General features: G+C 42.2%; 1 protein-coding gene across 2 annotated transcripts in view; it reads right to left on the minus strand.

Moving 5' to 3' along the window:
• The window catches only part of RUVBL1 (RuvB like AAA ATPase 1), a 79,339-nt gene that overhangs the window by 37,758 nt on the left and 16,041 nt on the right, over positions 1–25,540 (minus strand). The window contains exons 1-2 of one of the 2 annotated variants that reach the window (XM_003829398.5): positions 4,791–5,148; positions 556–642 (exon numbers count right to left, since the gene is read on the minus strand). In XM_003829398.5, coding sequence (XP_003829446.1) covers positions 556–642; positions 4,791–4,931 — 228 coding nt within the window. In that variant the 5' untranslated portion in view covers positions 4,932–5,148. Of the gene's footprint in view, positions 1–555; positions 643–4,790; positions 5,149–25,540 lie in introns of those variants that run through there. The other variant, XM_034957300.4, reaches the window with a different exon arrangement.

Genomic DNA, 25,540 nt, shown 5'->3' on the forward strand with positions numbered 1-25,540 from the left:
CATTTAATATTAGTCAATACCTCAAAGCTGAGCACTCATACTGAGTCCTCCTGTGCTGTCATGATTTCCTTTCTTTCTGCCCTGGAGAGACTGTAAGCCCCTTGAAGATAAAAATCATGTCTCTAATTCTTGTTTTCCTTTTCATCTCCCACACAGCCACAATAGCAATGCGTAAAGCTAGCATTTGGAAGAATGCTTGACTCATTTTTTTGTCCCCTCAAGTAAGATGTCACTCAGAAGATCTTTATGAAGCCCTAGGCCAACAGAAATGTATTTCCACAGCAAAGGAGACTTGAAAGAGATAAAGGACAAATTCTAGAGACAATGAGACCCCTTCAAGGACTTCATTCTCTCTTCTCTGGAGGTAGGCCAGGATAATTTGAATTTTAGAAGCAGGGATTTTAGATACCCAATTGTATTATTGCATATTAGTTTTTAAAACATACATATAACCCATTTAGCTAAACAAAGACTAGTTAAGACATGAATTCAATTTGGCTTAGACACTAGGATCATTCTCTTGGGTAGATTTAAAAAATGAGAGAAAATGAGTACCTTGCCAGTTCCAGGAGGTCCTGCCAACAAGACAGCTCTTCCAGCCATTTTCTTGCTTTTGATTAATTCTACTATGACGCCACATGCCTACACACCACAATGGAAAGAAATAATAAATCAATATTAAAATGTTTCACAAGGGGAAAAAACTCAGTCCCTGGCCTACACAAGTCACACACTCATCCAACTAACACTGAGTGCCAGTGCACTGCAGTCACTGTTCTAGGTGCCGAGGGTAACGAAGGCAAGGCAGAAAAGCCTTGTACTTGTGGAGCTCATGTTTTAGGGAGCGATACAAACATACAAACATTGCACACATAATCTTCATCACTACTATGAAGAAAAAGGGATGATGAGAGAGAACGAGTGGCTAGAAAGTGATCCTGGAGTGTCTTTCTGATGACATTTAATTTGATATGTGAACCTCTGGGAGGAGCAGGAGTCAGCGTTCCAGGCAAAGAAAACAGCAAATTCAGAAAATCCAAAGCAGAAACGAGCTTGGCATATCCAAGGGACAGAAAGGTTGCAGTGACCAAAGTATAGCGAAAAAGACAAGATGAGGTTGAAGAGGTAGACGGGGGCCAGAACGCAGAACAGGAACTTACAGTGTGTGGTAAAGTTTGGATTTTATTCTACATAAATAATACAAAGCCACTGAAAAGGTCTTGAAGACTATGTGTCATGCTATGATTTGTTTTTAAAAGATGGTGCTAGCTACTACTGTGTGAAGAATGCACAGTATGAGTACAAGTGGGAACACTGATTTTTGGCCCAGGGTACAGGGATAGACGCCAGGGGCCCAAATACCTCTTGAAGTTGGGAACAAAACTGTGTTTATGTTCATATATACATTTTTTCCAGAGAAAGGATCCATAGCTTTCATCAAATTCCCAGAGTAACCTATTAAGGGGTAAGAATCAATGACATAAGGTACTAGCTGGCCATCAGTGAACACTGTAAATACTGAATGTGAGGTTAAACCTATGGCACTATTAGATCCATTGAATATGTTTTGAATCCTCAAGGTTAAATTACTTTATCATCTGTTAGTATATTTTAAATACATTATAAATCTCTGAATTTTATTAACCATTTGCAGTACACATGTGTGTATATATACACACACATATTCCATAAATGGGCTATGGATCTTCATATATTTTAGAATATTTGACTATAAGGGGGGAACACTGAGAAAGTTACACTAGCTGAGCATCTATATCTCAGGATTACATAATATAAGGTTTGCTACACTGATTTAATAACTGAATACGTGACTATCTAAAAGGTGCTCTTCTCTCTGGGCAGTGACCACACTGGCCAGAGTCTTGTGAATACATCTTATCTCTTCTACCTCTATTCCTCATGGACTGTGAAGTACCTTGGTCCCACACTTATGGCAGCCCCTCAAAAAATATGTAAGGACTACAGGCGCCTGCCACCATGCCCAGCTAATTTCTTGTATTTTTAGTAGAGACGGGGTTTCACCATGTTAGCCGGGATGGTCTCAATCTCCCGACCGTGTGATCCACCTGCTACTCAGGAGGCTGAGGCAGGAGAATGGCGTGAACCCGGGAGGCGGAGCTTGCAGTGAGCCGAGATGGCGCCACTGCACTCCAGCCTGGGCGACAGAGCAAGACTCCCTCTAAAAAAAAAAAAATGATGTAAGCAATGTGTGTGGGTATGCTATATCCATCCCATTTCCACTTCAGTTACCAAAGCACACTGCCCTTAATAGAACCTAGAAGATATTCTTCAGATGCTACTTTTCTTTTCTCTTTCAAATGGAGTCTTGCTGTCACCCGGGCTGGAGTGCAATGGCGCGATCTCAGCTCACTGCTACCTCCGCCTCCCCGGTTCAAGTAATTCTCCTGCCTCAGCCTCACGAATAACTGAGACTACAGGCGCACACCACCACACCCGGCTAATTTTTGTATTTTTAGTAGAGACAGGGTTTCGTCATGTTGGCCAGGCTGGTCTCAAACTCCTGACCTCAGGTGATCTACTTGCCTTGGCCTCCCAAAGTGCTGGGATTACAGGTGTGAGCCACTACGCCCGGCCCAGATGCTATATTTCTAAATAGATAAAAAACCTAGCCAGGCGCGTTGGCTCATGCCTGTAATCCCAGCACTTCGGGAGGCCGAGGCAGGTGATCACCTGAGGTCAGGAGTTCAAGACCAGCCTGGTCAACATGGTGAAACAACCCTGTCTCTACTAAATATACAAAAATTAGCCAAGCGTGGTGGTAGGCGCCTGTAATCACAGCTACTCACGAGGCTGAGGCAGGAGAATCGCTTGAACCCAGGAGGCAGAGGTTGCAGTGAGCCGAGATCGCGCCATTGCACTCCAGCCTGGGCAACAAGAGCGAAACTTTGTCTCAAAAAAAAAAAAAAAAAAAAAAAAAACTACCATGGTCTTTCCACACAACCCTGTCATATCATAATCCCCAGCACTGAAGCTCTTTGGGAAACTCAAGGTAGAAGAGACTTTACAAACCTTGGATATGTGCGTTTATTTACAGACCAGGACCTCTTCCATCCATTCTCCCTCAATTTCCACTCCAACTACTCTCAGGTGAGATAAGCTTGAATTCTAACATTTAAAAAGAATTGGAAGGGTCTTTAAAAGATCACCTAGTCTAACTCTCATTTTTCAGGGAGGTTACTGATGTGACCAGAGTCACACAAGAACCTGGTACCTGAGGTGGGTCTTAGGCATACAGCATCAGTTAAGAGCATGCACTCTGGGTTTAAATACATAGACTTGAGTTAAAATACTGGCTCTCGCACTTACCAGATGAGTAACCTTGGACCTACTTATTTGACCTCTATGAACCAGAATTTCCTCACTTAAACAGAGTTCATTTCATACTAGTCAATGGCACACAGGTTAAAGGGTGTAGGGGTAAAGTGTAGTGATGCCTGCAATTCACCTTGAAATGTAAAAGTGGATTGGGAGAGGGACAGATGAAAAGATATATGATAAAGCAGCACAGTAAAATGTTAATTATAGAATTTAGGCACACAAGTATTTACAAGTCTTTCAACTTTTTTTGTATGTCTGAAAACTGTCATACTAAAGCGGGGAAGGGACAACTAATACGTTGGATATGACAAGGAAATGGACATATAGCTACTTAGCACAGTGCTTGGCACATGGAAAGCACTCAACCAATGTTAGCTACTTGCAGTACTAGCTGCTTAGTAAGCCAGGGTCAAACACTTCCTTTTTGGAAAGATGATGCTCAAAATGGAAACCTGAGGCTTTTCTTTGAGCCCTTTCTATTTAGAAAAATCAGGCTAAGAGGCAGTAGCTTAACTTTATATTAAGTGAAGATTTTTGTAGAAGCTAAGGCTCTCCAAAGGCCAAGGGGCATGGCTGTGACCTTAGAGAACAGCAGGCAGAGAGGGTGGCTGTATCATCATAGAGCACTGATTTGGGAGTCAGAAATACACGTGGGTGCAAACCCCAGGTTTACCGTTACTAAAACGAGTGTCAAGCATATACGTGAAGTGCCCTCTCCCCAACTCAATATTTTCACCTGCCAAAAAATAATATGTATGTGAAAGTACTTGGCATCACCAGCACTTAGAAAAAGAAGATTTAATTGGAATGGTCAAAAAGGATGCTTGGAGGAGTGGATAAACCAGATTGCTCTTCTCCATAATTTCCACTTCTCTCCCTCAGTTCCCGGATCCTGGGAACCAAAATGAGCTTTTAAAGTTTAGTCAATTCCCTACTTTAAACCGTCCCATAGCCTGCCACTGCATTCACAATAAAATCCAATTTCCTGACCGTGGCCGACAAAGCCCTGCAGTAACTAACCCCACCAAGATAAAATAATTATTTTTGTTTACTGGTGTACACGTTTATCGTCTCTCACTACACTAAAATGTAAGCTCCTATCTTAATTCCCGCTGTATCCCAGTGTCGCGAATAGAGCCTGGTACGAATTAAGGGGACGGGGTTGTGAGGGTTTATATCAGCACTTGTCCATGAGTTGGCAAACCGTCAACTGCCCCCAGGGGGTCGTCACTAGGTATCCTGGGGCGGCCCCTCACCCAGCTCCAGGGCGGCGCCCCTCCCCGAGCCCCTGGCCCATTTTCACTTCCCTGAGGAAACTATGGCGGGAGACCCCTGGCGCGCGCATCCCGCCCCGAGCCACCGACTTCAGCAGCTCTCTCGCCGCAGCAGCCCTGCTTGCAGCCCCCAACTCCCTGGTCCGCTGGCCACACCTCTCGCGCGTTCTCCTGGCCCACAAGCCCTGAGGCCGCCTGCTTGGCCAAGCCGCTCTCGTCCAGCCCCAGCCCTTTCACGTGGCTGTGGGAGGCGATGCGCTGCGTCTTCGTAGTGCTCTTCACCTCCTCAATCTTCATTTTGCGGACGCCGGGAGCTAAAACCAGCGTGGAAAACCAGCAGCTAGGACAGTGCGCCCGGCGCCTGAGTTACCATGCGGCCGTTACTAGGGCAATTTGCAAAGGCCCGCCTAGATCGGCTTTCCATTGGTGGAAGCGGGAACACCTCCGCTCTCCATAGGCTCACGGCTGCGCCCATCGCGGCTGCTGCTGGAGCTCCGGTCACCCACTTCCGTCTGTGTCTCCGGGTTGGCTTCCCCCGCAGCCGGCGCTTCCTGCCCAGGCTGGGGTCGGGAGCACAGTGGGACCACGCCCCGGATTTGATCTAGGGCTGGGTCGTTGCACGAGGCAGTGGCCCCCGGGTACCACTCCTAATCCTTCCGTCCTATCCATTAGCACATTTGAACGTCATACTCTTACGCGAATCTCAAGTTATTATTTCCGTTTTGGAAACAGAAGAACTGAGGTTCAGAGCTTAAACTGGGATTGGTTACTAACCAATGTTTTCTGACTCCCATACCTTTGCATCTCCCTGGAAAGGCCCAGCTCAACCCACCACTCTTTCCGTGGAATTGTCTTCCCCTGCTTCTATCCTCCATCCTCCACCGAGAGATAAGGTTCCTGCTAAGTTCAGTTGACTGTAAATAACATTTTGCAGTTTTCAAAATTCCACAGCCCTGTAAGGTAGTGTAATTACGCATGCAGCCACAAACAAGCGGAAAGAGGCCCATCCGCCCAAGAAAGCATCACAAATAATCAGAACTAGAAATCTTCAGGCTTCAAAACCTATATAATAATGCTCATCCCGTCCCATGACTCCAGCTGAGACAATCAGCCAGCAAATTGTCCCTTCAGGTTTCATAATGATATTAGCACAACCTGCACCACAATTGTACTTGCCATCCATCCATCCATCCATTTAACAAACACGAGCCAGACACCACAATGCACTGGGGATACAGGGATAAAAGTCTTGATGAGTTTACTCCTTGCTTAGAAAACTTGCAACATGAGATGTGCTGAGACAGGTACACCCAGGTGGCGAGAAGACCAGAGCAGAAGCCCCCGGAACAGCCTGGAGAGCCAGGGAAGGCATCATGAAGGTGATGTTGCCTTGGCTGAATTCCAACAAATAGGAGAGATTTCCTCAGAAGCAAATGGTATGACACCATTTTTACAGAAGAGGATACTAACATCCAGAGGAAGGGAAGGACTTGCCCAGAGTGCAGGAGAGTTTATGTTAGAATTGAGGCAGACCTGAAATCAAATCCAATTACAGTAGTTCCACAGTCTCACACCTCCTTGTACATCTTGATTCTAACATTTGAATCTAGGTTTCTATATACTTTTTTCTTTTCTTTTGAATCTAGGTTTCTAATGATTTACATAATTACTGGGTCAATGTTTTTCTCTCCCAGTAAACTGCAGGCCTTTTGAGGGTGTAGACCACATTTGATTGTTTACCATTTTAACCTAAGTGCCTGGCACACAGCCTACAACACAGCTCACAATTAAGGCTTCTCATGAATTCAGTTAAGGTTCTAGACCACACACAAACACATACACTTGAATTCATCAGTTTTGCTGCATGTATTTTACACGTTGGCTTTTATAGGACTTGGTAATGATTTCCATCAGTGAATGGAATCTTTTGGCATTTTCTGGGCCTAAAAGAACAGAGGCCAGGCCTTGGAAGGCTGAGGTTGTTACTAGGGCATGTGGTTCATCAGCACTAGAGACAGCACCCCACAAAGTTGCTTAGCCCCTCATTGACTTGTTCCTGGTCATTACTCTTAGAAAAGAAGCAATTCCTTTCTCTGTATGGAGAAGGAAACTTTTCCACCAACTAGTAGTCAAAGTGAGAAATTCTATGGGACTGACTTCTTTGTGTATTGTCCAATTAAGGAAAAAGACCTTTTTTACACTTATTATTTCAGCCCTAATCTTTGTATCTTTTGGCACAGAAAGAAGGATTTCCTTTTAATCCAAAAAGAGGAAGGGAGAATCAGGATTTTAGAGCACAGAGGAATATCCCCTGGATTACTTGGTCTAGTGGTTTTCAAACCACATTTCCAGCAGTTGTGGAATCCTTTTGTGGCCAGTACGGGTGGGGACAGGGAATGCTGAGAGTGTAGGATACCAGCTCCATGCCCCCACTTCCACCAGAGTTGTTCCTTTTTGTGTGTGTGTGTGCTAAATAACAGTTCAAACATCACTGATGGGCCAGGGGCGGTGGTACACGCCTGTAATCCCAGCACTCTGGGAGGCCGAGGCAGGTGGATCACCTGAGGTCAGGAGTTCGAAACCAGCCCAGCCAATATGGCAAAACCCCATCTCTACTAAAAATACAAAAATTACCTGGGCGTGATGGCAGGCGCCTGTAACCCCAGCTACTCAGGAGGCTGAGGCACGAGAATCGCTTGAACCCAGGAGGTGGAGGTTGCAGTGAGCCGAGATCGTGCCATTGCACTCCAACCTGGGCAACAGAGCAAGATTCATCTCAAAAAAAAAAAAAAAGGTCATTGATCTGGCCTAGCATTCTCATTTTACATGTGAGGAAACTGAGGCGCCAGGAAGGGACAGGATTTGTCCAAGGTCACAAATTGAGCAAATGCCTGACACAGATCCAGTGTGTAAAGATGCTGGACCTGGCTGCAAAGTCAGATGATTTCTTTCATTTCAACAGAAAACAATGTGGCAGGCCAGTATCCAAGCTACACAAGTCCAATAAACAGCAAGTGAGGCCTGCTGCAGTGGACAGGGTTATTCCTGACCAGCGTCCATCCCACTTCTGCGCACCATCACTCTCGTTTTCTTTCAGGAAATGACCGTTCTCCCACTTTGAGTCTGGGTAGTTTGGGCGAACTGACCCCACACCCCATGTTTGTTTCAGTGGTAAACACGTGGCCCTGGCCTTACCTATGAGTATCCCATCCTCTCAGACACTGTAATTGGCTCAGAAATGTGAGCAGCTAGTTCAATGACAGTCAGTCCTGGCAATTTACTGGACATATCAGGAGAGAAAATGTAGGTAATGGATCTGCAGGCTGGTCTTCTTTGTTACTTCATGGGGAGATTCTACCTGAGAATGAAGCCAAGACAGAGGAAAGGAAAGCTGACAGAAAGAGATTCCCGATGAAATCCTTTATATCCCTGCATCATCCTCGCCTTACTTGCAGTGTAACATGGCATTTACTTTGGGGCTTAAGATGTTTGAGTTAGATTTCTATCTGTGGGTACTGAAAATCCATATCAATGTAGTGACACATATGTAAGTAATTGTGTGGACTACTACATTCCAGAATTGTGCTGTGACAGCCCTAGACCTGCCAGCTCTCATTCCCTCACTCCCACGACCCTCTCATTCCCTTACTCCCACGACCTTTGCTCTTTCACCTCCAGGCCTTTGACCTCTCTTTCTCCAGCCCAAGCTTGATTATCTCAATCACTTGTTTCCTGACCCTTCTGCTCCCTCCTTACCTTGACTTCTATCACACCTGACCTTTGAACCCACAAGCCCAGGTCAAGCCTCCCTCTGCCTTCTTCACTGCCTCCTGAGGGCTACTGTGTGTGGCAGGATGCAACTACCCAGTGGTGCCCTGGAACCACTGCACAGTCATGGTCTCCAGCCTCAACTGGAGCAACCCAAGTAATGATTAAATGTTGTTATTTGGCCAGGTGCAGTGGCTCACACCTGTAATCCCAACACTTTGGGAGGCCGAGGTGGGCAGATCACTTGAGGTCAGGAGTTCGAGACCAGCCTGGCCAACATGGTGAAACCCCATCTCTACTAAAAATACAAAAATTAGCCAGGCATGGCAGCACACACCTGTAGTCCCAGTTACTCGGGAGGCTGAGGCAGAAGAATTGCTTGAACCCAGAAGGCAGAGGTTGCAGTGAGCCGAGATTGCGCCACTGCACTCCAGCCTGGGCGACAGAGTGAGACCCTGTCTCAAAAATAATAAATAAATAAATACATACATACATACATACATACATAAATGTTGTGTTAGTTTTTTGGGGGGCTTCAAGTGATCCTCTCATCTCAGCCTCCCGAGTAGCTGGGCATGCGCCACCACACCCAGCTAATTTTTTCTATTTTTTTGTAAAGACGGGGGTCTTGCTGTGTTGGCTAAGCTGGTCTTGAATTCCTGAACTCAAGCAATCCTCCTGCCTTGACCTCCCAAAATGCTGGGATTACAGGCATTAGCCATAGCACCCAGCAGTAAATGTTACATTAGTTAAAAGATTAGTTCAGCTGCAGTAACAGAGAGATCTAAAATAACAGTGGATCAAACAAGAGAGAAGTCACTTTATCTCACAGAAAGTCCAAGCAGGCATGCCAGCAGGTGGGCTGGCTTTACAATCAGTAAGGGCCGATGGTCCTTCTATGTTGTGGCTCTGCCACTCCCCACACACATTGTCTATCGTGTGGTCCAAGATAGCTGCTCAAACTCCTCCCAAAAGGGCTGAATTTGCACCAACTAGAAGGAAAAAAGGGGAAGAAGAGGACATACTTCTTCCCTTTAACCTTGATATTGAAGTTGCACCATCATTTCTACTCATATCCCAGGGGCCAGCACTTGATCAAATAGCTAGAACTAGCTGCAAAGGAGGCTGAGAAATGTAGTCTTACACTGGATGGATATGTGCCCAGTTAAAAATTCAATTCCTATGTAAAGAGAGGAGAAGATAGATTGGGAAACAACTCTCAGGTGCTACCCTAAGCTTCTACTATGTGTCAAGCACTGCTGGATTCTCCTTGTATGCTGACTCAAAGGCAGGTATGACCTTCCTTCTAGCCAAGGCATCTTTACTATCTGGGTCTCAGGTAACAACCTGGGCCCCATTCCATCTCTCAAAGGCCTTGCTCCACCCATTACCTTCCTTTTCTTGTATTTCCATCTATCCTCCCTGATCATTCCCACAGGATATGTGCAATCTTTCTCCCTCCTCCCCCTCCCAATATCATCACTTGCATTTCTTTCCTAGCATAGTTCTCATCTTGCCAAGTGCACCCCTTTCCCTTCCCAGGCTTCAGCCCAGTGCAATGTAGCTTTTACTCTTGCTGCTCCCATGAATCTGCTATCTCAAAAGTCCAGGGTGCCACAAAATGAGTCTTAATAAATGTTAAAAATTGAAATCATACATAATACTTTTCCAATCACAATGGAATAAAACTTGAAATCAATAACAGAAGGAAAATTCACAAATACGTGGAAATTAAACCATACATTCTTAAACAATTAATAGGTCAAGAAGAAATCATAAGGGAAATCAGAAAATACTTTGAAATGAATGACAACAAAAGAACAACGTACCGAAACTTATGGGATGCAGCAAAAGCAGTGTTAAGAGAGAAGTTTATAGCTATGAACAGCTATAATAAAAAAGAAGAAAGATCTCAAATTCATAACCTAACTGTACACCTACAGGGACCAGGAAAAACAACAACAACAACAAAAGAACAAGCTAAATCCAAAACTAGCAAAAGAAAAGAAACAATAAAGATTAGAGAATAGCAGTATTCCCAATAGTAAAGAGGCAGAAGCAATATAAGCATCCATTGACAGATAATGGATTTTTAAAAGATGGTATATACATATAATAGAATATTATTAAGCCCTAAAAAAGAAGAAAATTCTGACATGTTACAATATAGATGAATATTGAGCCATCGTGCTAGGTAAAATAAGCCAGTCACAAAAAGACAAGTACAGTATGGCTCCACTATGAGGAAGTAGTTAAATTCATAAAGACAAAAAGTACAATGGTGGTTGCCAGGGGCTGGGGAAAGGAAAAATAGAGAGCTAATTCAATTGGTGCAGGGTTTCCATCTGGGAAGATGAAAAAGTTCTGGAGATGGATGATAGTGATGGTTGCACAACAATGTGAATGTACCTAAAGCCGCCTAACTGTACACATAAAATGGTTAAAATGGTATCATTTATGCTACATATCTTTTACCAAAAATTTTTAAAAAGATTAAAATGGAGACAAAATAGAGAAACAGAAAAACAGAGAAAATAAAAAAACTAAAAGTTGGTTCTTTGAAAAGAATAACAAAATTGACAAATCTTTAGCTAGATTGACTAAGAAAACAAGAGAGAAGACTAATGATAAAATCAGAAATTACAGCAGGAACATTACTATTTACTATACAGAAATAAAAAGGAATATAAGCGAATACTGTAAATAATTATAAACAAATTGGATAATCTGGATGAAATAGACAAATTTGTGGAAAAAAACTATGAACAGACTACCAAAACTGACTCAAGAAAAAGTAGAAAATCTTAACTGTAATCAAGTAAGGAGACTGAGTCAGTAACCAAAAGTCTCCCTATAAAGAAAAGCCTAGAGCCGAATGGCTTAACTACTGGTTTCTACCAAACATTTAAAGAACTAACACCAGGCCAGGAGCAATGGCTCATGCCTGTAACCTCAGCACTTTGGGAGGCTGATGTGGGAGGATTGTTTGAGGTCAGGAGTTCAAGACCAGGTTGGGAAATAGCAAGACCCCATCTCTACAAAAAATATATATATATATATTTTATTTATTTATTTATTTATTTATTATTTTTTATTTTTTGAGACAGAGTCTCACTCTGTCCCCCAGGCTGGAGTGCAGTGGCGCCATCTCGGCTCACTGCAAACTCCACCTCCCGAGTTCACGCCATTCTCCTGCCTCAGCCTCCCGAGTAGCTGGGACTACATGCGCCTGCCACCACGCCTGGCTATTTTTTTGTATTTTTAGTAGAGACCGGGTTTCACCGTGTTATCCAGGATGGTCTCGATCTCCTGACCTCGTGATCTGCCCACCTCGGCCTCCCAAAGTGCTGGGATTACAGGCGTGAGCCACCCTGCCCGGCCTTTATTTTTTTTCAATTTTATTTGCCAGGCATGATTGTGCCCACCTGTAGTCTTAGCTACTTGGGAGGCTGAGGCGGTAGGATCACTTGGGCCCAGGAGTTTGAGGCTGTAGTGAGCTGTGATCACACCACTGCACTTTAGCTTGGGTGAAAAAGTGAGACACCAGTCCTTCCCAAACTCTTCCAAAAAACTAAAGAGAACACTTTCTAATGCATTCTATGAGGCCAGTGCTGCCCTGATAACAAAGCCAGATAAAAACATTATAAAACAGGCTGGGCGTGGTGGTTCATACCTGTAATCCCAGCACTTTGGGAGGCCAAGGAGGGCAGATCACCTGAGATCAGGAGTTCAAGACCCCATCTCTACTAAAAATACAAAAACTATCCGGGTGTGGTGGCATGTGCCTGTAATCCCAGTTACTTGGGAGGCTGAGGCAGAGAATCACTTGAACCTGGGAGGCAGTGGTTGCAGTGAGCCAAGATCACGTCACTGCACTCCAGCCTGGGTCACAGAGCGAGACTCCATCTCAAAAAACAAAACAAAACAAACAAACAAACAAACACTGTAAAACAAACAAACCAACAACAACAACAACAACAAAAAAACAGATCAAGATCCTGTATGAATATAGATGCAACAATTCTCAACAAAATTCTAGCAAACCCAATTTAGCAGTGTGTTAAAGAATTATCACCATGACCAGTGGGATTTATTCTAGGAATACAAAGGTGGTTTAACATACAAAAATCAGTGTAATATACCATATTAATAGAGTGAAGGGGAAAAGCCCCACATGATCAACTCAACTGATTCAGAAAAAAAATTTGACAAAATCCAATACACTTTCATGATCCAAAAAACAACTAGGAGTTGCCTATGAGAGGGAGGCGGAGCAAGATGGCCAAATGCACCCTCCAGAAATTGCCCCCACCTGCTGCCAGCAGGAAACCAAATAGAAAAACTATCCACACAAGAAGGCACCCTCATAAGAACCAAAAATCAGGTGAGCAGTCACAGTCCCTGGTTTTAACATCACATCAAAGAAAGAGGCACTAAAGAGAGTAGGAAAGACAGTCTTGACTCACCTGCACTACCCCTCTCTCATCCCCTGCCTGAGGCCTCATGGCACAGAGAGAGAATCTATGTACTTGGCAGAGAGATTATGGGACTTTGTACTGGAACTCAGTGCTGCCCTGTCACAGCAGAAAGCAACACAAGGCAGAATTCAACCAGCACCCACGGAGACAGCATTTAGACCAGCCCTAGCCAGAGGGGAATCATCCATCCCAGTGGTCAGAACCTGAGTTCCGGCCAGCCTCATCACCGCAGGCTAAAGTGCTCTGGGGTTCTACAGAAACTTGGAAGGCAGTGTAGGCCACAAAGACTGCAATTCCTGGGCAAATCTTGGTGCTCTGCTAGGCTTGGAGCCAGTGAACGTGGGGTGCATGTGACCTAGCAAGACAATACCCAGGGCAATCAAGGGAGTGCTTGCATCACCACTCCCCCAAAGCCAAGCAGCGCAGCTTGCAGCTCCCGGAGAGACTCCTTCCTTCTGCTTGAGGAGAGCAGAGAGGAGAGTAAAGGGGACTTTGTCTTGCAACTTGGATACTAGCTTAGCCACAGTAGAATGGGGCAGCAGGTAGAGTCCTGAGGCCCTTATTTCAGGCTCTAGCTCCCAGACGACATTTCTAGACACACCCTGGGACAAAAGAGAATGCAGCGTCTTGAAGGAGGAAAACCCAGACTTGGCAGGATTCATCATCTGCTGAGTAGAGTGCATGGGCCTTGAATAAACATCAGTGGTAGCCAGACAGTATTTACCACGAGCCTTGGGTGAGACCCAGTGCCATGCTGGCTTCAGGTGAACCAGCACATTCCCAGTTGTGATGGCCACAGAAAGAAACCCTTTCTGTTTGAAGAAAGGAAAGAATAAAAGGGACTTTGTCTTGCAACTTGGATACTACCTCAGCCACAGTGGGGTAGAGCACCAAGTGGTCTTTTGGGTTTCCCAATTCCAGGCCTTAGCTCCTGGGTGACATTTTTGGACTTGCCTTGGGCCAGAGGGGAGCCTACTGCCCTGAAGGGAGAGACCCAGGCCCAGCAGTATTCAACACAACTTGAAGAGAGAGCCCTTGGATCTTGAGTGAGCATCAGCGGTAGCCAGGCAGTTCTTGCTATAGGCCTGGGTTGGTTGTGACCACAGGGAGAGTTCTTCTGCATGAGGAAAAGGGAGGGAAGAGTGGGAAGGACTTTGTATTGCGGTTTGGGCGCCAGCTCGGCTACAGTAGACTAGAGCACCAAATGGATTCCTAAGGTTTCTGACTCCAGGCCCCAGCTCCTGGATGGCATTTCTGGACCTGCCGTGGGCTGGGGGATGAGCTTGTCACTCTGAGGGAAGGACATAAGCCTGGCTAGATTCACCAGATGCTGATTTTAGAGCTTTCAGGCCTTAAGTGAACATTGGCAGTAGCCAGGCAGTGGTCACCATGGCCCTTGGGTGAGACACAGTATTGGGCTGGGTTTGGGTCTGACCCAACAAAGTCCCAGTGGTGTTGCCACAGAGGTGCTTGTATCATCCCTCCCCCAGCTTCAGACAGCTTATCAGAGAGGCTCTGTTTATTCCTGGGAAAGTACAGGAAGAGAACAAGAGTCTCTGTCTGGTAATCCAGGGAATTCTCCCAGATCTTACCCAAGACCACCAAGGTAGCACCTCTATGCAGCTGAAAGTCACAGCTTTATTGGGCTTGGGGTGCCCCCTAGTGCAGATACGGCTGCAGTGACCAAAGACAGATTACAACACTCAATTCCCTTTGAATGCTTGGCAAGCCTTCCCAAGAAGGATGGGTACAAACAAGCTCAGACTGCAAAGACTATAATAAATACCTAACTCTTCAATGCCCAGATATTCACAAATATCCATATCATCAAGGTTATCCATGAAAACATGACCTCACCAAACAAATGAAATAAGGCACCAGTGATCAATCCTGAAGTGATAGTTATGTGACCTTTTAGACAGACAATTCAAAATAGCTCTTTTAAGAAAGCTCAATGAAATTCAAGATAATGCAGAGAAGGAATTCAGAATCCTATCAGATAAATTTAACAAAGAGATTGAAATAATTAAAAATAATCAAGCAGAATTTCTGGAGCTGAAAAATTCAGTTGATATACAAAGCATGCATCAGTCCACAGCAGAACTGATCAAGCAGAAGCATTAGTGAGCTTGAAGACAAGCTATTTGGCCAGGCATAGTGGCTTATGCCTGTAATCCCAGCACTTTGGGAGGCCGAGGTAGGCAGATCACTTGAGGTCAGGAATTTGAGACCAGCCTGGCCAACATAGTGAAACCCCTTCTCTACTAAAAATACAAATGTTACCTGGGCGCGGTGGTAGGCTCCTGTAATCCAGCTACTCAGGAGGCTGAGGCAGGAGAATCACCTGAACCTGGGAGGCAGAGGTTGCAGTAAGCAGAGATCATGCCACTGCACTCCAGCCTGGGCAACAAGAGTGAAACTGTCAAAAAAAAAAAAAAAAAAAAGACAGGCTATTTGAAAATACACAGAGGTGGCCAGGCATGGTGGCTCATGCCTGTAATCCCAGCACTTTGGGAGGCCAAGGGTGGCAGACCAAGTGAAGCCAGAAGTTCGAGACCAGCCTGGGCAACATGGTGAAACCCCATCTCTACAAAAAAAAAAAATAAAAATAACAATAAATGAGCTGGGTGTGGTGGCACATGTCTGTAGTCCCAGCTACTTGGGAGGCTGAAGTGAGAGAATCAATTGAGCCTGGGAGGTCAAGGCAGCAGTGAGCTGTGATTGCACCACCGCACTCCAGCCTGGGTGAGAAACTTTGTCTAAAAAAAAAAAGAAGAGGAAGATGAAAAGGAAAATAAAATGCAAAGAGGGGAAAAATTTAAAAAAAAGAATGAAGCATGTCTACTAAATCTAGCAAATAGCCTCAAAAGGGTAAATCTAAGAGTTATTGGCCTTAAAAGAAAGTAGAAAGAAAGATCAGGGTAGACAGTTTATTCAAAGGGATAATAAACAGAACTTTCCAAACCTAGAGGAAAAAAAATTAATATTCAAGTATAAGAAGGTTATAGAACACCAGATATAACCCAAATAAGACTATATCTAGACATTTAATAATCAAACTTCCAAAAGTCAAGAATAAGGAAAGGCTCCTAAAAGCAGCAAGAGAAAAGAAACAAATAACATACAAAGGAGCTCCAATATATCTGGCAGCAGACTTCTCAGTGGGAACCTTACAGGCCTGGAAAGAGTGGCATGACATATTGAAAGTGCTAAAGGAAGGCTGGGCATGGTGGCTCATGCCTGTAATCCCAGCACTTTGGGAGGCCGAGGCGGGTGGATCACCTGATGTCAGGAGTTTGAGACCAGCCTGGCAAATAGGGTGAAACCTCATATCTATTAAAAGAACAAAAATTAGCCAGGTGTGGCGGCATGCACCTGTAGTCCCCGCTACTTAGGAGGCTGAAGCAGGAGAATCGCTTGAACCCAGGAGGCGGAAGTTGTAGTAAGCCGAGATTGTGCCATTGCACTCCAGCCTGGGCTACAGAGCAAGACTCCATCTCAAAATAAGTAAATAAATAAATAAACTGCTGAAGAAAAAAATATTTTATACTAGGATAGCATACCCAGCAAAAATATACTTCAAACATAAAAGAGAAATAAAGACTTTCTTAGACAAACAAGGGCTGAGGGATTTAATCAACACCAGACTTGTCCTACAAGAAATGCTAAAGTGAATTCTTCAGTCTGAAAGAAAAGGATGTTAATGAGCAATAAGAAATCACCTGAAGGTGCGAAACTCACTGGTGATAGTACGTACACAGACAACCACAGAGTAGTGTAGCACTGTAATTGTGGTGTGTAAACTATTCATATCTTAAGAAGAAAGAATAAAAGATGAACCTATCAAAAATAATAACTACAATAACTTTTCAAGACATGACAGTATAATAAGATACATATCATAGAAACAACAAAAAGTTAAAAAGCAGGGGGATGAAGTTAAACTGTAGTTTTCTCTTTGTTCTTTTTTTTGGCAATTAGTGTTAAGTTGTCATTAGTTGAAAATAAACTATGCAGATGTTATTTGCAAGCCTCATGGTAACCACAAATTAAAAAACCTACAACGCATGCACAAAAAATAGAAAGCAAGAAATTTAAAGATACCACCAGAGAAAATCACCATCACAAAAAGAAAAACAGGAAGGAAGGAAAAAAGGAAGGAAGAGAAGACACAAATAATCAGAAAAAAAAAAACCAAAATGACCGTAGTGAGCCCTTACTTATCAGTAATAATAGTGAATGTAAATGGACTAAACTTTCCAATAAAAAGACACAGAGTAGCTGAATGGATTGAAAAAACAAGACCTGCCAGGTGTGGTGGCTCATGCCTGTAATCCCAGCACTTTAGGAAGCCAATGTGGGTGGTGAGCCCAGGAGTTTGAGACTAGCCTGCGCAACATGGTGAAACCCCATCTCTACAAAAAATACAAAAATTTGCCAGGCATGGTGGCATGCACCTGTAGTCCCAGTCACTTGGGAGGCTCAGGTGGGAGGAACACTTGACCCTGGAAGGTCAAGGCTGCAGTGAGCAATAATCATGCCACTGTACTCCAGCCTGGGTGACAGAGTGAGACCCTGTCAAAAAAAAAAAAACAAAAACAATGATCTATTGCCTATAAGAAACATATTTCACCTATAAAGACACACACAGATGGAAAATAAAGGGATGGAAAAAATGTTCCATGCAAATGAAAACCAAAAAAGAGCAGGAGTAGCTATACTTACAGCAGAAAAAATAGATTTCAAGACAAAAACTATATAAGGAGACAAAGAAGATCATTATATAATAATAAAGGGACCAATTCAGCAAGAGGATATAACAATTGTAAATATATATGCATCCAACATTCGATCACCACATATAGAAAGCAAATAGTATTAGACCTAAAGATCATGAACAAAGAAACATGGGACTTAATCTGCTATAGACCAAATGGACTTAATAGATATTTACAGAACATTTCTTCCAACGGCTGCAGAATACACATTATTCTCCTCAGCACATGGATCATTCTTAAGGATAGACCACGTTAGGCCACAAAACAATAAGTGCCTACATGAAAAAAATTGAAACACTTTAAATAAATAACTTACTGATGCATCTTAAATAACTAGAAAAGCAAGAACAAACCAAATCTAAAATTAGTAAAAGAAAAGAAGATCAGAGCAGAAATAAATAAAATTGAAATAAAAATACAAAAAAGCAATGAAATGAAGAGTTGGTTATTTGAAAAGATAATATCAACAAATCTTTAGTCAGACTAAGAAAAAAACAGAGAAGACCCAGATGAATGAAATCACAGATGAAAAGGGAGACATTACAACTGATGCCACAGAAATTCAAAGGATCGTGAGCAACTACTATGAACAACTATAGGTCAATAAATTGGAAAACCTAGAAGAATAGATAAGTTCTTGACATATACAACCTGCCAAGATTGAACCATGAAGGAATCCAAAACCTGAATAGACCAATAACAAGTAACAAGATCAAAGCTGTAATAAAAAGTCTCCCAGCAAAGAAAGACCTGAGACCCAATGGCTTTACTGCTGAATTTTACCAAACATTTAAAGAAGAACTAATATCAATCCTCCTCAAACTATCCCAAAAAATAGAGGAGGGAATACTTCCAAACTTATTTTATGAGGTCAGTGTTACCCTGATACCCAAATCAGGCAAAGACATATCAAAAGAAGAAAAGACAACTACAGGCCAATATCCCTGATGAACATTAACGCAAAAGTCCTCAACAAAATATTAGCAATGTGAATTCAACAACACATTAAAAAGATCATTCATCATAACCAAGTGGGATTTACCATAGGGATGCAAGGATGTTTCAACATATGCAAATCAACCAGTGTGGTACATCATATCAATAAAATGAAGGACAAAAGCCATATGGTCATTTCAAGTGGTGCTGAAAAAGCATTTGATAAAATTCAATATCCTGCTATAGAAAAGCCCTCAAAAAACTTGGCATAGAAGGAACCTACCTCAACACAATACAAGCCATATACAACAGACCCACAGCTAGTGTCATACTGAATGGGGGAAAACTGAAAGCCTTTCCCCTATAATCCAGAACAAGACAAGGATGCCCCTTTGCTACTATTATTCAACATAGTACTGGAAGTCCTAGCTAGAGCAATCAGACAACACAAAGAAATAAAAGGCATTCAAATCGGAAAGAAAGAGGTCAAATTATTCTTCCTTGCAGATATGATCTTATATTTACAAAAACCTAAAGATTACATGCACACACACACAAACACATCGACACACAAACTGTTAAAAGTGATAAACAAATTCAATAAAGTTGTAGGATACAAAGTCAACATGCAAAAGTCAGTAGCATTTCTATATGCCAACTGTGAACAGTCTGAAAAAGAAATCAAGAAAACAATCCCATTTGCAATATCTACAAATACAATAAAATACTAAGAATAAACAACCAAAGAAGTCAGAGATCTCTACAGTGAAAACTATAAAACTTGCAGGAAATTGAAGAGGCCACAAAAAATGAAAGATAGTCCATGTTTATGAATTGAAAAAATCAATATTGTTAAAATGTTCATACTACCCAAAGCAATCTACAGATTCAGTGCAATCCCTATAAAAATACCAATGACATTTTTCACAGAAATAGAAAAAAAAAATCCTAAAATCTATATGCAACCACGAAAGACTCAGGATAACCAAAGCCATCCTGAGCAAAAAGAACAAAACTGTAGCAATCACATAACCTGACTTCAAATTATGCTACAGAGCTATAGTAACCAAAACAGCATGGTTCTGGCATTAAAAACAAAAACAAAAACATAGTCTAATGGAATAGAATAGAGAACCCAGAAACAAATCCATACATTTACAATGAACTCATTAGACAAAGGTGCCAAGAACATACACTGGTGAAAGGATAGCCTCTTCAATAAATGGTGCTAGGAACACTGGATAGCCATACGAGAGAAAATGAAACTAGACCCCTATCTCTCTCCATATACAAAAATCAAATCAAAATGGATTAAAGACTTAAATCTATGACCTCAAACTATGAAACCACTAAAATAAAACATTGGAGAAACTCTCCAGGACATCCTTCTGGGCAAAGATTTCTTGAGTAATACCCTATAAACAGAGACAACCAAAACACAAATGGGCAAATGAGATTATATAAAGTTAAAAAGCCTCTGCACAACAAAGAAACAATCAACAAAGTGAAGAGACAACCCACAGAATGGGGGAAAATATTTGCAAACTATTTACCTGACAAGGGATTAATAACCAGAATATATAAGGAGCTCAAACAACTCAATAGGAAAAAATCTAATAATCCAATTTAAAAAAAACAGGCAGAAGATCTGAATAGGTGTTTCTCAAAAGAAGACATACAAATGGCAAGTAGGCATATGAAAAGGTGCTCACCATCACTGATCATCAGAGAGATGCAAATCAAAAGTACAATGAGTATCATCTCACTCCAGTTAAAATGGCTTTTATCCAAAAGACAGGCAATAAAAAATGCTGGTGACGATCTGGAGAAAAAGGAATCAGTATATCTAAGAGACATCTGTACTCCCGTGTTTACTGCAGCACTATTCACAATAGCCACAATTTAGAAGCATCCTAAGTGTCCATTAACAGGTGAATGGATAAAGAAAATTAAAAAGAATGAGATCCTGTCACTTGCAACAACATGGATGTAACTGGAGGTGCTGATGTTAAGTGTAATAAGCCAGGCACAGAAAGACAAATTTTGTATGTTCTCACTCATTTGTCGACACTAAAAATTAAAAGAATTTTTAATTGTACTCCCATGAGATAGGGAGTACAATAATGGTTACAAGAGGCTGGGAAGGGTAGTGGGGATGCGGAGTGGGAATGCTTAATGGGTACAAAACTATAGTTAGAATGAATAAAATCTAGTGTTTGATAGCACAGCAGCGTGACTATAGTCAACAATAACTTATTGTACATTTAAAAATAACTCAAAGAGTATAATTGGGTTGTTTGTAACACAAATAAATTATGTACGCTTGAAATGGTGAATGCCTTATTTACCCTGATGTGATTATACATTGTATGCCTGTGTCAAAATATCTCATGTACTCCTTAAATGTATGTACCTACTATGTACCCATATAATTAAAAATTTTTTAAAAACTTCCTCAATATGATATGATACAATTTTTTTGTTTGTTTTTGTTTTGTTTTGTTTTTTTTTGAGACGGAGTCTCCCTCTGTTGCCCAAGCTAGAGGGCAGTGGCGTGATCTGGGCTCACTGCAACCTCCGCCTCCCGGGTTCAAGCGATTTTCCTGCCTCAGCCTCCCAAGTAGGTGGGATTACAGGCACCCACCACCATGCCTGGCTAATTTTTGTATTTTTAGTAGGGACGGGGTTTCACCATGTTTGCCAGGCTGGTCTCAAACTCCTGACATCAGGTGATCTGCCACCTAGGCTTCCCAAAGTGCTGGGATTACAGGCGTGAGCCACCGTGCCCAGTTTCAGACGATACAAACTTCTTTATGAAAAACCCACAGCTAACATCATAATGGTAAGAGACTGGGTCCTTTCCGCACTGAGACCCTTCTCTCTATACAGAGAGTGCTATTTCTCTTTCTCTTCTCTTCTGCCTATTAAATCTCTGCTCCTAAATTCCTTGTGTGTGTCCATGTCCTAAATTTTCCTGGCATGAGATGACGAATCCCAGGGTACATACCCTAGACAATGTAGCCGCTTCATACTGGGGACCTTGTCTGGGATACCAAGGTACAACATTCATCGAAACAGTGAGTAGAGGAGCAGACTCCAACTCTGTCCTTTCATTTCAAGGCTCTCAGCCTCCATTTTAGAACTAAATCAAACTAAATACTGGGCCCCCTTCAGCCATTTAAAAACGATTAGCATGGCTGCCAGCGTTACAAGACTTGGGGGACAGGCTTGCTGGGGAGAACATGGAGAATCCCCCAGTACCCATGGGTTGCTGGGCATATTGGCTATGTTTGAATCAGCTTCATTTCATGGAGGACTTAGCCGTGGCATGGGGCTGGAGGAGGTTTTGGAGCAACTGAGGATTTCTGGCTGGGCTACTCCACAGTGTTATCCAAAGGCTTTTGGACTGACCCCAGCCTCTGACCACCATGGAGTGTCGGCAACAGGATCTCCAACTTTCCTATGGTAATTTCCCCTTTCCTGTCCGCGACGGCCATATCTCTTATCCTCTTTGGGTATGACAGTGCCCCATATAAATCAGACACACTTCCTCAAACCTGACTATAAAATCCTGTGCATCCACCACCCACTGGTTCTTTCCACTTGGAGACCCCTCTCTGCAAAGAGAGTTGTTTCTTTTTTTTTTTTTTTTTTTTTTTTTTTGAGACATGAGCCTCACTCTGTTGCCCAGGCTGGAGTGCAGTGGTGCCATCTCGGCTCACTGCAAGCTCCGCCTCCCGGGTTCATGCCATTCTCCTGCCTCAGCCTCCCAAGTAGCTAGGACTACAGGCGCCCGCCACCACACCCGGCTAATTTTTTGTATTTTTAGTAGAGACGGGGTTTCACCATGTTAGCCAGGATGGTCTCGATCTTCTGACCTTGTGATCTGCCCTCCTCGGCCTCCCAAAGTGCTGGGATTACAGGCGTGAGCCACCGTGCCCGGCCTGTTTCTCTTTTTCTTCTCTTCTGCCTAGTAAACCTCTGCTCAAAACAAACAAAAAACAAACAAACAAACAAAAAAACTAAAATTTCCCCCTATCGAGAACAAGCAAGGATGTCCACTTTTACCACTTCTACTCAATATACTACTGGAAGTTCTACACAGAGCAATTAGGCAAAATGAATTAAAGGGCATCCAAATTGGAAAGGAAGAGGTAAAACTACTTCTGTCTTAAATGACAATCCTGTATGTAGAAAACCCTAAAGAATCCATCCAAAAAACACTGTTAGAGGCCAAGAGCAGTGGTTCACATCTGCAATCTCAGAGCTTTAGGAGGCCAAGGCAGGAGAATCACCTGAGCCCAGGAGTTCAAGGCTGAAGTGAGCTATGATTTTGCCACTGCACTCCAGCCTAGGCAAGAGGGTGATACTCTGTCTCTAAAACAAACAAACAAACAATAACAACAACAAAAAAAAACCCTTTTAGAACTAATAAACAAACTGAGCAAAGTTGCAGGATGAAAAATTGACAAATCAATCGTATTTCTATGCACTAGCAAAAAACAACACTAAAAAAAGAAATTTAAAAAATTCCATTTACAACAGTATCAAAAAGAAAAAAATACTTAGTAAATTTAACTAAGGAGGTGCAAGACTTGTACATCAAAGGAGGTGGAAGCAAATAACTGTTGAAGGAATTTACAGAAAGCTTAAATAAATAGACATTCTGGATTCACGGATTAGAAGACTTAATATTGTTAAGATGACAATACTATCCAAAGTAGTCTGCAGAATTAACACATTCCTATCAGAATCCAAACGGTATGCTTTTGCAAAAACAGAAAAACTCATCCTAAAATTCATATGAAATTTCAAGGAACCCCAAATAGCCAAAATAATCCTGAAAAAGAACAAAGGTGGGGTATTCATAATTTGTGATTTCAAAACTTAATATAAGCAATATTAATCAAAACAGTGTGGAACTGGCATAAAGATGGACATGTAGACCAGTGAATAGAATTGAGAGTCCAGAAACAAACCCTCACATATATGACCAACAGATTTCTGACAAGGGTGTCAGGACCATTCAATGAGGAAAGCAGAGTCTCTTCAACAAGTGCTGGCAGAAAAATTGGATATCTGGATGCAAAGGAATGAAGTTGGAGCCTTATGTTACACAATGTATAAAAGTTAACTGAGAATGGATTTTTTAAAGCCCTAAATTTAAGAGCTTAAAATACAAAACTCTTAGATGACAACAAAGGAGCAAATCTTCGTGAACTTGTGTCATGGCAATGGTTTCTTAACTATGGCACCAAAGGCACATGTAACGAAAGAAAAACTAAATATGTTGGACTTCATCAAATTTAAAATTTTGTGTATCAAAGGACACCGTCAAAAGAGTAAAAAGACAACTCACAGAATGGGAGAAAATATTTCCAAATCATATATCCCATGAGGGTTTAATATTTAGAATATATAAAGAACTCCCACAATTCAAAACAAAAACAAACAAACAATGCAATTAAAAAATGGATAAAGGATGTGATAGACAATTTCCCAGAGAAGACACACAAATGGCTAGTAAACATATGTAACGATGTTTAACATCATTAGTTATCAGGGAAATGGAAATACTAACCACGGTCAGATACTATTTCATACCCCCCAAGATGGCTATAATTTAAAAATGGAAAATAACAAGTGTTGGTAAGAATATGGGGAAATTGGAACCCTTGTGCAGTGCTGGTGGGAATGTAAAATGGTGCAGCTGCTGTGGAAAATTTATTGATTCCTCAAAAAGTTAATCATAGACTTACCATATGACCCAACAATTCCTCTCCTATTTCAATATTTAAAAGATTTGAAAACAGGGACTCAAACAGATTCTTCTGTACCCATGTTCATATCAGCAATATTCACAATTGCCAAAGGGTGGAAACAACCCACATGTTCATCAATGGGTGAATGACAAACAAAATGTGGCCTACACATGCAGTGGAATATTATTCATCCATAAAAAGGATGACACTCTTAGGCCTGGCGCGGTGGCTCACGCCTGTAATCCCAGCACTTTGGGAGGCCAAGTGAGTGGATCACGAGGTCAGGAGTTCGAGACCAGCCTTGCCAGCATGGTGAAACCCCGTCTCTACTAAAAATACTGTGAACAACAATATGTCAGCTACTCGGGAGGCCGAGGCAGGAGAATTGCTTGAACCTGGGGGGCAGAGGTTGCAGTGAGCTGAGATCGCGTCACTGCACTCCAGCCTGGCCGACAAAGCAAGACTCTGTATCAAAAAAAAAAAAAAAGGATGAGGTTCTTTTGGCACATGTTACAATACAGATGAACATTGAAAACATTATGATAAGTGAAATAAGCCAGACACAAAAGGACATATATGTATGAACAAATATGTATGATTCTACTTATATTAAATATCTATAATAGGCATATTCATAGAGACAGAAAGTAGAATAGAGGTTAACAGGAGATGGAAGCGGTGATAAGTTATTATCAATGAGTATTTTGTTTTTGAGATAAAGTTATGGAAATAGTGATGATGGTTTCACAACATCTTGGATGTACTTAATACCATTGAATTGTACATTTAACCACAGCTTAAAAGATTTTATGTTATGTATATTTTACCAGAAAATTTTAAAAAAGAAAAAAAGGTAAAATTGACTTCTCAAGAGCCAAATCCTCCAGACATCTTCCAAGCTTATAGGATTTCTGTGCAACATTTAACACCACTGACCACCAACCCTATCTGGAAACTCTCAACTCACCTAGGGTGTCAGTTAGGAATGCTTTTGACTTCAAGCAACAAAAAACAAGACACACAGTAGCTTCAGCAAGTAGGGGATTGTGTCTGATGCTCCTTTGCCCTTAGCATACAGCTTTGGTTCTCATGATTCAAAGATGGCTGCTGCACCTCCAGGCTTCACTTCCACATCCCAGGCAGGAAAAATAAGGACAGAGAAAGAGCCATTGGCTAAATGCTGA

The sequence above is a fragment of the Pan paniscus genome, chromosome 2, assembly GCF_029289425.2.
Source record: "Pan paniscus chromosome 2, NHGRI_mPanPan1-v2.0_pri, whole genome shotgun sequence".
Lineage (NCBI taxonomy): Eukaryota > Metazoa > Chordata > Mammalia > Primates > Hominidae > Pan > Pan paniscus.